The 13,705-nt window shown below is 46.6% G+C and overlaps 1 protein-coding gene across 2 annotated transcripts in view; it reads left to right on the forward strand.

Annotated features, from left to right (window-relative positions):
- Window positions 1–1,160: 1,160 nt before the first annotated feature.
- LHPP (phospholysine phosphohistidine inorganic pyrophosphate phosphatase) overlaps window positions 1,161–13,705 on the forward strand; it is a 73,687-nt gene continuing 61,142 nt past the window's right edge. The window contains exons 1-2 of one of the 2 annotated variants that reach the window (XM_008491748.2): window positions 1,161–1,312; window positions 12,861–13,048. In XM_008491748.2, coding sequence (XP_008489970.1) covers window positions 1,197–1,312; window positions 12,861–13,048 — 304 coding nt within the window. In that variant the 5' untranslated portion in view covers window positions 1,161–1,196. The remainder of the gene's footprint in view (window positions 1,313–12,860; window positions 13,049–13,705) is intronic. The other variant, XR_003987719.1, reaches the window with a different exon arrangement.

Below are 13,705 nucleotides of genomic sequence, written 5' to 3' on the forward strand. Positions count from 1 at the left end.
TCATCCTCATGTCAAATCTAAATCTTCCCTCTTCAAGTCTGAAACCATTTTCCCTTGTCGCCTCCCTACACACCCATGTAAAAAACACTCCCCCAGCTTTCTTGCAGACCCCCTTCAGATATTGGAAGGTTGCTCTAAGGTCACCTCAGAGCTCCCAAAACGAGCTTCCAAAAAATCAGCTCCAAGCTGAAGAACCCCTCCTTTGGGCTGAGCTGACCAGGGTCTCATCAGGCTTCTGCTTCTTCTGCTGCCCCAAGGGTCTAATCCTGGCTTCAGCTCCTCGGGACCTGCAGAACCCCCCGGGGTGGTGTGTGCTGAGGGCAAAGCCAAGCTCTGGGGTGCCAGGGGACTGTGCCCTCACACCAGGGGTCATCCCACCACTCTATTGTCCTGAGGGAAACCTCAAGATGGAAAACACAACGAGCTTGTTGTCACTTTGGAAAAGCCTGACCCAAATCCAGACCTAGGATGCCCCTGTGAAGGTACCTCTGAGTGTCTGCAGCCCTTCCAGGGATATCCCTTATCCAGGGATAACAAAAGCAGTGTTAATTTTTCAGAGAACCTTTATTTCCAGCACCTGGCTCAGGTGAGGTGGGTGCTTCAGAGCATGGAGGTTCTTCCTTCCCAGGGAATGCGGTGCCTGAGGGAGCTTCAGGGAAAGGGCCCTGGCACAATCTGGGCCAGAATCATAGAATCAATCATGGAATCACAGAATCAGCTGGGTTGGATAGGACCTCTGAGACCACCAACTCCAACTCTGGATCCACTCCCCCCGTGGATCCCGGACTATGGCACTGGGTGCCACCTTCAGTCTCTTCCTAAAAACCTCCAGGGATGGAGATTTTTCGTGGCTTTTCATGTCTGGTGCCGTGTGCTGGGCTGCTGGCATCAGGCAGCACCAGGGGCAGATACTTGTGAGTGAGGGCAGAACTTGGGTCCTGCTGCTGGGTGCTTGGGTCGGGACGCAGCAGTTGGGTTTGGGGCGGGCGGAGGGGCTCAGGGGAAACCCAACTTGCCCTACGCAGGTGTTTAAAAAAAACAACACAAAAACCCAACCAAACCATCACTAAACGAGAGAAGAGGTGGTGGGGAAGGCAGCGGAGCTCCTCAGACCACACTCCCCGGCAGCCCCCGCGGCGGGGCGGTGCGGAGCGGAGTTTGGGGAGGGGAAGGGAAGGGGAGAAGGAAGGAAGGAAATGGCGTCCTGGGCACGGGCGGTGCGGGGGTTGTTGCTGGATGTCAGCGGCGTCCTGTACGACAGCGGTGGGGATGGAGGAGTGCCCATCGCCGGGTCGGTGGAGGCGGTACGCAGGTGGGTTCGGGACATCCCTCTGGAAAGGGAAGAGGAGGGGCTGTGTATGTGGGGGGGGGACACCCCGCAAGATGGCGGTGAGGATTCGGTACCCCCAGTGTGGGCCTGAGGGGGAGTGATGGTGAAGGGTTTGAAAGGCTGTGCAGCCCCCAAAGCTGAGCGGGACAAGACGGCAAACGGGGAGTTTTAGGTTCGCTTTGGGGGGGTTTTAAGATTCTTGAAGGGGAAGGGGGCTGAGGGGGTGGCAGAGCCGCTCCCCCGGAGCATCCCAGAGAGATCACATGGCGCTGGTTTGGGGTTTTTCCTTTTCATCTTTTCATGGACATCAAGAGCGGGTGGTTAAAAGGAGCTATGTGCATTGCTATGGTAATAATCTTAAAAATCTTGCTTGCGCTGGTGTGGTTCTTCTGTATATTGATTAGCTCTGCTGTTCCAATGAGCTGGGACTTCTTGCAGCCCAGCGGAAATTCCCCATTTCTCCAGCAATGGAAAACCTCAGGGCTGCAGCCAGAGGTTGCCCAGGCTATAGGTGACATTAAAGCAAAGTGGTGAGGAGCTCCCCAGCACCCCCAGGCTGTGACCTGCCTGGCTTTGGGCTGGGGAATGCAATCCAGTGAACACAAGCTAAGGAACCTCTGCTAAACTCTGTGATTTCATTTCTTTAACTTAACTAGTTGTCATTAACTAGGTTAACTAGTCAGCATGTCTGTATTGGCCCTGCTGAGCCAGAGGAGAGCAGTGGCTGCAGGGTCACCTTTGTGTAAGGACAGATATTGATTTGGGGGGTTGCTGGAGGAGGTCCTGGGTTTCCAGGAAAGCCTTTTGACTCCATGTGATGTTTCACTGACCCAAGGCAGAAAATCCAGGTTTGTTTCATCCAGTGAGGGCTGCAGTCTGTACCCCACTTGGAATTAGAACATCAGAACACTGAACCTGTGTCAGACATTGGCATCCTGCTTGGCTGTTACCTCTGTGGCTTCTGGCCCCTGAGGACACCCAGCACAGACACACCTGGGACAAATGATTTATTCCAGCTGGGAATGACTAAAATTAATTAATCAGAAGAGGTCAAGTTAAATATGTGCTGAAATGTTGGTAGGACCACCATGGAGAAGGCAGCACTGGAGAAGACCTAGATAGGCAGATGCTGGGGAGCAGATCAGAAACCCCATGGACAAGGTCATAAAAAAGTCTTTGGTAGCTTATTTATTTATTTATTATTTTATTATAACTGCGTTTGTATATCTTGAAGCACTTATAGTGGGCACATAAAGTGTCAAATATAAATAACAACAGCTACAAATCGAACGTTGGAGTTGAGATAATTCCTTTAAAAACCCAGGACATATTCAATAATTCCTGCATTGCAGCTTGCCATGTGTTTTTGTCATATTGTTTGTTGATTCTAAGTTTTCTAACTTTCTTTTCAGCCAAGTTCCAGGCTGTTACTCAATAACTTTTGTCACTGAATTTCCTGAAACCTCCCATATGGAGGGAACAAACTGCAATTTAATTTGTGGCACTGTCAGAAATACACCTGTGAAACAACCACAAAACTCTGGGCTAAATCTCTGGTATTATGGGTTTTATCTTGAAATACTGGAACTGCTTCCAGTAACTCTGGGGCTTCTCTGCAGCTCCATGCACGAGGCTGGTATCCAAGGGAACATGATGGGAATATGATGGGTGTCAGTGTGTGTGAGCTCTACAGGTTTTCAGCCAGCAATGGAGAAGCAGTGGTCATAGCTGTGGGAACTGGGGACAGCAAAAGTGAGCATGGAGAAGTGGCACAAAGGAAATTTAAAAAAAAACCCAAAATATTTTGTTGAGGTCATTCAGTGTAAGTGGTTAAGAATAATAATTTTCCTTGGGTAAAGTCAAGTAGCCATATTTATCTGCCTATTAGGTTGGTAATGGTGCTAGCTCACACCATTTAAAATCTTTATTGACTCATTATCCTATTGCCAGTTGGTCATTAATATTTGTATCTGCGTCACAGCATAGCTCAGTGGTTTCAGGCAGATGGATTAAAGCTGAAAGTGGCTCCTTTTTTTCTAATTAATTCATTTTTGTATCAATTAAAGAGTCATAATTGCAGATAGCAAGGACCTCTATCACTAATTGAAATCGATATTATCTTTTGCTGAGAGATCCATCTAAAATCTCTTGGTGCATATATATGTCCAATAGGAGCCTTAAGTCCCATTCTGATAATTCCTACTAAGATATGGACTCTCCTAATATGAGAGCTGACCTGTTCTCTTCAGATTGTCTTGCTCCATCATCTCCCACATGGTTACAGCAATTAACTTTGTGTAACATCATACAGCACACACCAAAAAAAAAAAGAAAAAAAGCATAAGTAAACATTTTCTCTTGCTCTGGATTTCATATGACTGAAGCCATTTCAGCTCCTCTATAAAGCTATATTTGCTGCATTCTTTTTCTTGTTTTCAGTCAAATGCTGCTATGCAGTTATTAGAGTTAGTACTTGTGAGACTTGCAATGTAATTTCCTCAGCAGAATTTGGCCCTTTTTGTGTTTATGATGGCTGCAGGGAGGTGGTTCTGTTTTTTGTTTGTTTTTAGCTAGCAGTACACTGAAGGGGAGGAAAAAAAGTGACCAAAGAGGCTGATATAGGCACTGAAACATCCTGACCAGGATGACATTCACTAACACACTTCTCTGTGCCTTAAAGACCCTCCTGAGGAAAGCATCAGTAGTTGTTGTCCAAGTTGGTTTAACTTGTGATGAAACACTCAGTGTTACAGCTGGGATTAGTTATTGCTAAATATAAATTAAATATAAATATAAATGTCACCTCTGAAATATCTTAGGGTTCAGTGTGCCCTGGAAGGGAGCTGCTGGATCAGAGGCCAGAAGGGGTGAACCCCCCAAGTATTTGTTGTACAGAGCAGAGCTCTGGGCCTAAGGAAGGACAAGGTGAATCTGGGTCCTTCCTGATCCTCAGCTGCACTATGGGAAACAGGCACCCATATTCCTGAGGGCTCTGGCATCCTTGGTTTAACCCATAAGACAGGGTGCATTAAAACCTCCAGGGACCATTAGTGTTAACTTTAAGTGAGGATATTGGAGAAAATCCAGTAGCAGCTTGGTAAGATAATTTGGCCCTGTAACATTTCTTGATCGATCAGTTTCCCCTGGCAGACGTTTGATTTTTTTTTTTTTTTTTAAAGATCCTCATAGCAGAGTTAAATAAAAGAGATCTCTTCCCAGTGTGTCTGTTTAACTGGCAGACTCTGGGGAGCAGATCAGAAAGCCCATGGACAAGATCAGAAAGCCCATCGGTGACTTAAAGGCTTCTCCTGGAGCCAACCTTAAAGAGTGCCCCTGTACTCCTGTTATTGTCTTAATTGATTTACACAGCATTGACAGGAGGTGACCTATTCCCTTTTTATCTCCCAAATAGCAGGGAACTGGTCTCTTACAAGGCAGAAGGTGGTTTAACATCCAATAAAAGATGCTCAGGCTGTGCCCTGTTATTTGCATTTACAGCTGTGTGCTGATAGTGTGCCCCATTAGCATATCCATATGAAAAGCAGGCAGGGGCTGGACATTTACAACATCCTGTTGTTTGGCAGGGATAGTGCATCTGTTAGCACAACTTTCCACCCAGCCCTTTAAAAGAGCAGCGGAAACCTGGGGAGCAGGGAGGCTGGGGAGCAGCTGGACACTCCTGTGGAAGTAAAATACCTGGAGAGTCTAAGAAGGAGAGGAGAACAAGGGGAACTGGAACCGTAAAGCAATTTGGCGCAAGGGGGGGTGTGAGGAGTGGGGCATTTGGGAGTTTCCAAAGAGCCATCTGAAAGCCTGTGTGCCACAAAAAAAGGGGGAGAAGCTCCTCTGTGACCCCAGCTGAAGCAGCAGAGAGACAAAAAGGTGAAGCAGTTCTGCATGGTCCCGAAGCAGAGCCAGAGAGAGATCCAGGAATTGATCCTCCCTCATCACAGCTCTGCTCGGGGCTGTAGCATCAGCTCTGGCCTCAGTTTGCTGAGGGCACTGGACCTTCCTAACTCTTGTTTGCTTTCCTCATCAGCAGTGCTCATTATTATTTTAAAAGGATCCGTGTCCCTGAAGTTGTGAGTACATCAAGTGCTGTCTACACAAATTGCATGAGCAAGTGCTTACACTGTGGAATTTAAACATCATTAACCTTTAGGGTCTCAAACTACTTACTGTCCATCAGCACGATTATTTGCAATGCAAATATTTACCAATAAAGAGTAATAAAAGATACCACAGTGATACCTACTACCTAACGGTACTCGTTTGTCCACTCCTGATAAATCCCTGGAGTGGATGAGCAGCACTTTGCCTCATCCAGTGCTTTAGAACTTGAGATTTGGCTCAGGTTCCCACTAGAGCAGTCATTTTTTTCCCCCCGATCTTTTGAGTTTGGTGAACTCAGTCTGGAAATTTAGAATCAAATCTGTTTTTTTTTTGGTAAATCCTCATCAGGGTCACCTTTCAGATTCTGTGCTGTCTTTTGCAAGTGATGCACTGGAAGTAGCTGTCAGTTGCTTGCAGAATAAAATCCCACTGTGTTTGCTGGAACACAGCTTGGTCTTTGAGGTAATGCAATTAAATAATAATCTGCTTTCTAAAGTGAGTAAGCTAAGCACACAAAAGTGAATTCTTTCTGTAGAAAATAGGCTAAATGTGAATTTTTGGCAATGTACTTTCTGGGAAATAGTTCATTCTTTACAAACAGGTGGTGTTTGGATAGAAAATAACTTGACAGTGATAACGTGGTTTTGACTGAAATTTTATTGGAATACTTAGTAACTTCAGAGGAGAGGAAAAAGAAAGAACCAAACCAAACTAACAAACCAAAACCCCAGCTGCTTTCAGCCCAGAATGAAAGTGATTGGGATATGATTCATTATATTGTCCATAAAAATGTTTTACTTGGTGCCAATAAATACACCCCAGAGCTGTTCATGCTAACTGAATTCCCCAGATTCAAGTTTTTCTCTTTGACAGCTCTCAAGTGGAGAGTTAGCAAGTATTTCAGCTCTACCAGAGTTTACTTTTGTTTCAAAGTACTCCCTGATGTTTGCATCATCCTCGTTGTTGGTTTGCTGTGATAGAGGAATCTGTGAGCCCTACAAGAAAAGCTGAAAAACCCCTAATTCAGTCCCTCCAGTGTGGTTTAGCTCAGGGACTGCAGGGTTTAACACTTCAAACTAATTTGGTAATCCTCAGAGATTTAATGTCTGAATGTGATGGACAAAAAAGATTTTTCTTATGTTACTCTTGGTGCTTCCTTTCTGGTGGTGATCCACTTCAATATTTTCATTAAATCTGTAGACAAATCTGTTGTCTACTTTTCTGTTCAGGCAGGTGGAATGGGATTTATGGTAATCTCAGTAATTTGCTCAGTAATTCTGGTATCCAGCTAGATGCCTTGGTGGGAGCTTTTGTGGAGAGTCCAGGACAAGACAGACTTGGTGTGTGTTTTGATGTGCAACTTCCAGTATTTATCTCTACCTCTGAAAAATTCCATATGGTTGGAATACCTTAATCAAGGTGTTGGTAGGTTTTTAAAGTTTACCTAGAACTACTATTTAGTGATTTTTTTTTTCAGTTTTTCCTATCAAACAGTGTCTCAATGTGGTACTTCCAGAGTCTTCAGATTTATAAAAGTACCCATTCTTATTTCATCCTTCCCTGCTCTTAAATAGCATTGGCCTCTTTTCTTGTGGCTCCTTCATGTGTGTCTATTAATCTCACTTCATTCCTCTTCAAAGGTAATACCCTCCTGTTTTTTAATCCCTTTTGCAACCCATCCTTTGGATTCCACCCAAATTATCCATGTCCCTATAGAAGAGAAAGCTGAGCCATATGGGTCTGGAGAGGAAATTGTGCTCATGAGGTAGCAGATGTAGAGATCAGATTCTGCCTAAGAATGCAAGGGGGAACAGGGCCAAAAAGGGAATTGAGTCCATCATCAGCAAGTTTGCAGATGACACTAAGATGGGGGGGAGTGTGGATCAGCTGGAAGGCAGGAGGGCTCTGCAGAGGGACCTGGACAGACTGGAGAGTTGGGCTGATTCCAATGGGATGAGGTTCAACACGGCCAAGTGCCGGGTCCTGCACTTTGGCCACAACAACCCCATGGGGAGCTCCAGGCTGGGGACAGAGTGGCAGAAAGGGACCTGGGAGTCTGGATTGCCAGGAAGCTGAACATGAGCCAGCAGTGTGCCCAGGTGGCCAAGAAGGCCAATGGCATCCTGGGCTGGATCAGGAACAGCATGGCCAGCAGGTCCAGGGAAGGGATTCTGCCCCTGTGCTCAGCCCTGGTGAGGCCACAGCTTGAGTCCTGTGTCCAGTTCTGAGCCCCTCAGCTCAGGAAGGAGATTGAGGTGCTGGAGCAGGTCCAAAGGAGGCAACTGGGCTGGTGAAGGGACTCGAGCACAGATCCTGTGAGGAGAGGCTGAGGGAGCTGGGGGTGTTGAGGCTGGAGAAGAGGAGGCTCAGGGGAGACCTCATCACTCTCTCCAACTCCCTGAAAGGAGGTTGGAGCCAGGGGGGGGTTGGGCTCTTTTCCCAGGCAACTCTCAGCAAGACAAGAGGGCAGGGTCTCAAGTTGTGCCAGGGGTGATTTAGGTTGGAGGTCCCTTCCAACCCAGCCAATTCTATGATTCTATGATTTTATTTTAAATTAAAAAAAAACAAGAGGACAAACAAAAAAAACCCCTAAACAACAACAGAAAAGCCCCTCTCTGAAAAACCAAAATCAGGATACAAAGCCCGCTCTGGAAATCTCATAACCAGAGCTCATTCAAACCCCTTTGAAGTTGGTGTTGGACAATCTCCAAGCTCAGGCTTGCTGCCTCTTCCAGGGTTTTGCTTTCTGTCCCCCCTGTACAGAACTCTCCTTTTCCTCCCGTGTTAGGAAAAACCTTTGCAAAGAAGAGTGGTCAAAGATGGGAAGTCTGAAGGTGAGCGTTATACCGAGTCCTGAGTTGCTTCTGCCACGTGCAGGACAATGTGAACTCAAGAAGGACTGATGGCTTCCAGCCTAGATTCCTGGGCCATTTCTTTTCCTGCTGGTGTGGCAACCTTTACATCATCTGCAAGAACAATTTTATTTTATTTTTGTGTGTGTGTGTGTTCTATCTGCCCAAAGGCTGCCCATAAAGGTTGGCAGGGGCAGTTGGTTAAGTCTGCACAAGGTCAGTCAGGATGTCTAATAATTGTCCTAACACTTTACCTGTTATGGAACAATAATGAGAGGGTTTTTTTCATTATTTTCGGGTGAGTGAACCTGGCAGATGCTGACAGCCAGCAGATGTGTAAAGTTCGAGGTGATTTGTAAGGGACCGGCTCATCTGACGCCCGGTAATTGCATCCTGGGACATTGTCACTCAGCATCCTGTCCTGCTCCACAGAACGAGGTAAAGGTCAGTTCAAAGAGCTGCTGAAGTCTGAGGGGCAAGCTCAGGCCTGAAATGAAAAACCTCATTTCCATCTCTCCTCTCTGAATGTGCTCACAGCTGACTGGGTGTCCCAGTTGTAGATTTAGGGATGGTTTGGGTGACTTGAATCATAGAATCATAGAATTGGCTGGGTTAGAAGGGACCTCAGAGATCATCAAGTCCAACCCTTGATCCACTCCCGCTGCAGTTCCCAGCCCATGGCACTCAGTGCCACATCCAGGCTCTTTTGAAATATCTCCAGACACGGAGAATCCACTACTTCCCTGGGCAGCCCATTCCAATGCCTGATCACCCTCTCCAGAAAGAAATTCTTTCTAATCTCCAACCTAAACCTCCCCTGCCACAACTTGAGACCCTGCCCTCTTGTCTTGTTGAAAGTCGTCTGGCAAAAGAGCCCAATCCCCCCCTGGCTCCAACCTCCTTTCAGGGAGTTGTAGAGAGTGATGAGGTCTCCCCTGAGCCTCCTCTTCTCCAGCCTCAACACCCCCAGCTCCCTCAGCCTCTCCTCACAGGATCTGTGCTCGAGTCCCTTCACCAGCCCAGTTGCCTCCTTTGGACCTGCTCCAGCACCTCAATCTCCTTCCTGAGCTGAGGGGCTCAGAACTGGACACAGGACTCAAGCTGTGGCCTCACCAGGGCTGAGTACAGGGGTACTGAGTGGTGGTTTCAGTCTGGAGTGGGTTTCAGTCCCTCCTCTGGTGAGGGTCAGAAGGCTCCTCACCCACCAGTTGGCGTGTGAGTTCAGTGCTCATCCCTCTGCTTACAATCTGGGGCTTGGAAGTGTCTTTTCCGAGTTGTTCGTTTGCTTCAGGAAATTTGGATTTGTCTGGGGATGAGCCTGCTGATGGTTCCCACAGAGGATAACGTGGTGGCTTTGGGATGTCCTCAGCCACCAGCCCCACACAGAGTCCCTGCAGCATGGAGCAGAGTGCTGCCTGCCCCAGTGCCTGAATTCTGCTCAAATCAGGATTGATTCCTGCTCCTGCTGGGATTTTATCACAGCTGCACTCTTTGGATGTTGGCTGGAGCCCTCACCAGGTTTCCTGGGGCTGCCTGCACAGTGTAGGTGCCAACAAATCTGTAATACTCTGGAGATCTTGATAAAATGTGGGTGTATTCCATCAGCTCTTGCTTCATTCTTCTCCACTTGCAGGTATCTCATCCATTGCTCTTTATTTTACAATGCCTCACATCACAAGTTTTGTTCTTTTTTTCTTCTCCTAACTTCCCCCCTGTTTGCTGGCACTAGAAACTGCAGTGACTTGCTCTGCATGTGCTGCTTAAAATGTGGATGCTGGTGGCTGGGTGAGCTTGGGAGCTTGAGGTTTCCCATGGAGCTGGGAAGTTTCTCAGCAGTGCTTCACTCTTACCCAGTGACTCACTGGGCAAAGCATCTCGGGCATCTCTTTGGTCCTCCTGGTGCAAACCCCATGAAAACTGAAGGAGAATTTTGCTTTAAATATGAGCAGAACCAGGATTTAAATTGAAGGAGAGTTTTGCTGTAAACACGAGCAGAACCAGGATTTAAATTGAAGGAGAGTTTTGCTGTAAAGATGAACAGAGCCAGGGTATTCCCTGTTGTTAAAAGCTCCCCCTAATTATTTAAGCTCTGAGTTAACATCTGTTTGGTGATGGGTGCTGGCTTGCAGGCTCTGCCCATGGTCCCTGTGCTGGCCACTGAAGGGTGGGTTGGTCCTAGTGTGTGTATCCTCATGCTCATCCCAGTGAGTGTGACTGGGCTGGACAAGGATTTGGTGGAAAGCTAGGAGAGGGGGTTTTTTGGAGATGCTAACTTTGGAGGAAAAAGTGGCTTTTCAATGAAAACAGTTTGGTTGTTTTGTTTTCTGTAGAAATTAATCTTCTCTGGGATTCTTGATGTTTCTTCAGTGCTCCAGGATACTTTTGAGAGGTCTTTTCATGTTTGAAGACTCCCATTTTCTGGCCAGCTTGGCCTCTTTGTAGCCTTCACCTGATCCTAATCAGCATTTACTGAGCTTGTTTTTTTGAGGTGGTAATTGCAGCTGGGCATGAAGGCATGAAGCAGTGCAGGATGTGTCCAGACTTTTCACGTCAAGTTCTGAGAACTCCAGTGTGTGGTGCAGAAAAAGCCAAGTCTGACCTGGGAGGGCACATTTGTTTGGCTCTGCAAGATGGTTCCTGTTTTCCCTGGCTTCATTTCATTGACCTTTAGGAAGGGAAAGAATAAATTCTTACTCACCAAATATCTGCTTCCAGGCAGTGCCAAATCACCAGATTATTTCCCTGAAAGTGTGCAGATAGACTTTGCATTTAGAATCAGAATTTTTTTTCCTTTTCTTTTTAACCAGGACACGCTCTGCTCAAGTTTGTTTTGCCTCCAAATTACCCTGCTTTGCTGTTTAACAATGTCTGAGCCCGTGTTTGGAATAACAGATGTGGGATACTGTCATCCCACTGTCACACCAATTGCTCATTGTTCTGAGAAGGTCACATCATAATCCATTAACAATAATTATTCCCTGGGTACACCCTGCACTTCTTCACTCAATTGCTTCATTAACTTGTGAGTGAATCTCACATTCACTGCTCCAATCAATGAAGATATATTTATAATGTACAAGTGGATGCTATTAGTTACAATATATTAACTGCCTAATTTAAAATAGAAAAGCTATCTTTATGAAGGGCAATTAACCACTAACTGTAATTGATAATTCACATACCTATGATTAGGAAAGACAAATAAGAAGAAAGAAATGAATCACCTGCAGCATTGGAAAAGACAGTGCAGTTTTAAAGAGTGGAAGGGGCTCTCTGGGTCAGGACCAGGTTTCTGAGAATCCTTTGGTGGAAAGTTCATGGTCAGGTGCATCACCTTGAGGTGCCTTTGGGGTTTATGGCAGCCAGCTGAGGTTATCTGTGTTAGGAAAGGAACTCACCACATTTTGCTGTCTCTAGTGCAAGGGTTTTCTTAATAGAAAAGTCTCTTTTTTATCCTAATACAAAGAAATGTAATAATATTTTAATATGACTTATAAACATAGCCCAAATATTACCTAGGTTTCTAAACCTCTGTTAGCTTAGGTCCTCTAGGAGAGTTATGTACAAATTCACTCTAAAGTGACAAAAATTAGGCATTTTAATTTCTGTGAGGGGCTGAGTGACAGTCCTCTTGGCAATTCTTTTATTTTTAAATCATGATACCTTCTCATTTTCCATGGTTATGTTGAAATGCTTTGGTTCTCCAGAGAGCTGACAACTCATCCTGGGAGAGGAGTCCTTTTTGTCACATCCCTAGAAGGTGACCACAGCTTGAAGTCAGGAAACAAAGCTGCTCAGAGGCAGAGCACAGGATTGCAGATTATTACTTCAAGGAAACCATGTCCTTGGCTGTAGGCACTTGGGACCATGCTTTTTTTTTCCCCAAGAAGCCATTTACATGTAAACATTTATTAATGAATCAGTTGAAGTACTGTATTTCTCAGAATTACCCACCAAGTAACAGCACTGGTGTTTTATGAGAGAATAAGTGATAAATGTAACTTAAACCACCCCAGTGTTGGTACAGGGATTATTACAACTCTCTGGCTCTTACCTGGAGCTGTTTCCTCCAGCAGATCCCTGCAGCAGGTGAGCAGGGAGTGGAAAGGTGGAAATCCAAGTTAAAACGTGGATTCCCAGTCATCTCACACACAGGTTCTGCACCTCCTGGCTGAGCAGTGCTTTCAGGTCATCTTGGGTCTACATCCAGAGAGCAATCCAAAGAAAAGGAACTCAGTTTGGGAGTTTTTGAGGTGTGGAGGGAGTGTGTGTGTCTCCCAGACTGTGGTACCCACGGGATGGTGGACACCACCTCTGCTGCCATGGTCAGCTTTGCTCTGGAGTTAGAGTTATGGGCTATGGCAGGGGATCTGCACTTGAAAACTGCAACTGGACTGGCCAGAATCAATCATTTTAGGTGTGTCTTGCTCACAGAAAAGGGATCCTGCTTGGTAACATAAACTTTACATTTTTATTGCACTTGTCCAAGTGGAGCAGCAAACCCTCTGCGCGGAGCTCATTTTCCATCTCTGGTTCTCACCCCTTTGCTGTTTTGAACTCAACAGGATCAAAGCATCCGGGCTGAAGCTCCAGTTCTGCACAAATGAAACCCAAGCCACCAGGGAGAATTTTGTGAAGAAGCTCCAGGGCATGGGCTTTGACATCTCTGTGGCTGAAGTGACTGCCCCAGCACCAGCTGCCTGCCGCCTCCTGAAGGAACGCAGCCTCAGACCACACTTGCTCGTCCATGATGGTGAGGAAGGAAGAGCTGCAGCAGATCCAGGGACACCTTGGGACACAGCCCAAAGGGATGTGGCCAACATAGCACCTGTGGGGAAATGCTCCTCCCAGCTGCTGTTGTCCTACAGGGCTTTTCCTTAGCGCGAGACTGTGGGATAGACCTCGGGGGGTAGTCTGGGCAAGGTGTCACTTGTGTCACTTATGGCAGTGTTGAAGGGAAGGCAGAGGGTTGGATTTGGGGTCAGAAAGGGCACAGAGGAGTCTGCTGCTCAACCACAGACATTAGGAGGTAGGGGAGGGCTTCTGCAGGACGTTAACAGGAGAGGATGGAGGAGCTGGGATTGTTCAGCCCGAAGAAGAGAAGAGTCCAGGGATACCTTAGATCTGCCTTCCAGTACCTGAAGGGAACCTACAGGGAGGCTGGAGATTTTCATAAGAGTGTCCAGAGATAGGACAAAGGGAAATGGATTGAAACTGAAGGAAAATAGGTTTAGACTGGGTGTTAGGAAGAAGGACTTTAATAGGAGGGTGCTGAGACTCAGGAACAGAGTGCCCAGGGAAGCTGTGGCTGCCCCCTCCCTGGACCTGCTCAAGGTCAGGTTGGATGAGAAGCATCCCAGGTCCCTTCCAGCCTAAGTCAGTCTGGGGTTAAGTTGTCTTTGTTGTCATG

Source organism: Calypte anna, chromosome 6 (genome assembly GCF_003957555.1).
Source record: "Calypte anna isolate BGI_N300 chromosome 6, bCalAnn1_v1.p, whole genome shotgun sequence".
Lineage (NCBI taxonomy): Eukaryota > Metazoa > Chordata > Aves > Apodiformes > Trochilidae > Calypte > Calypte anna.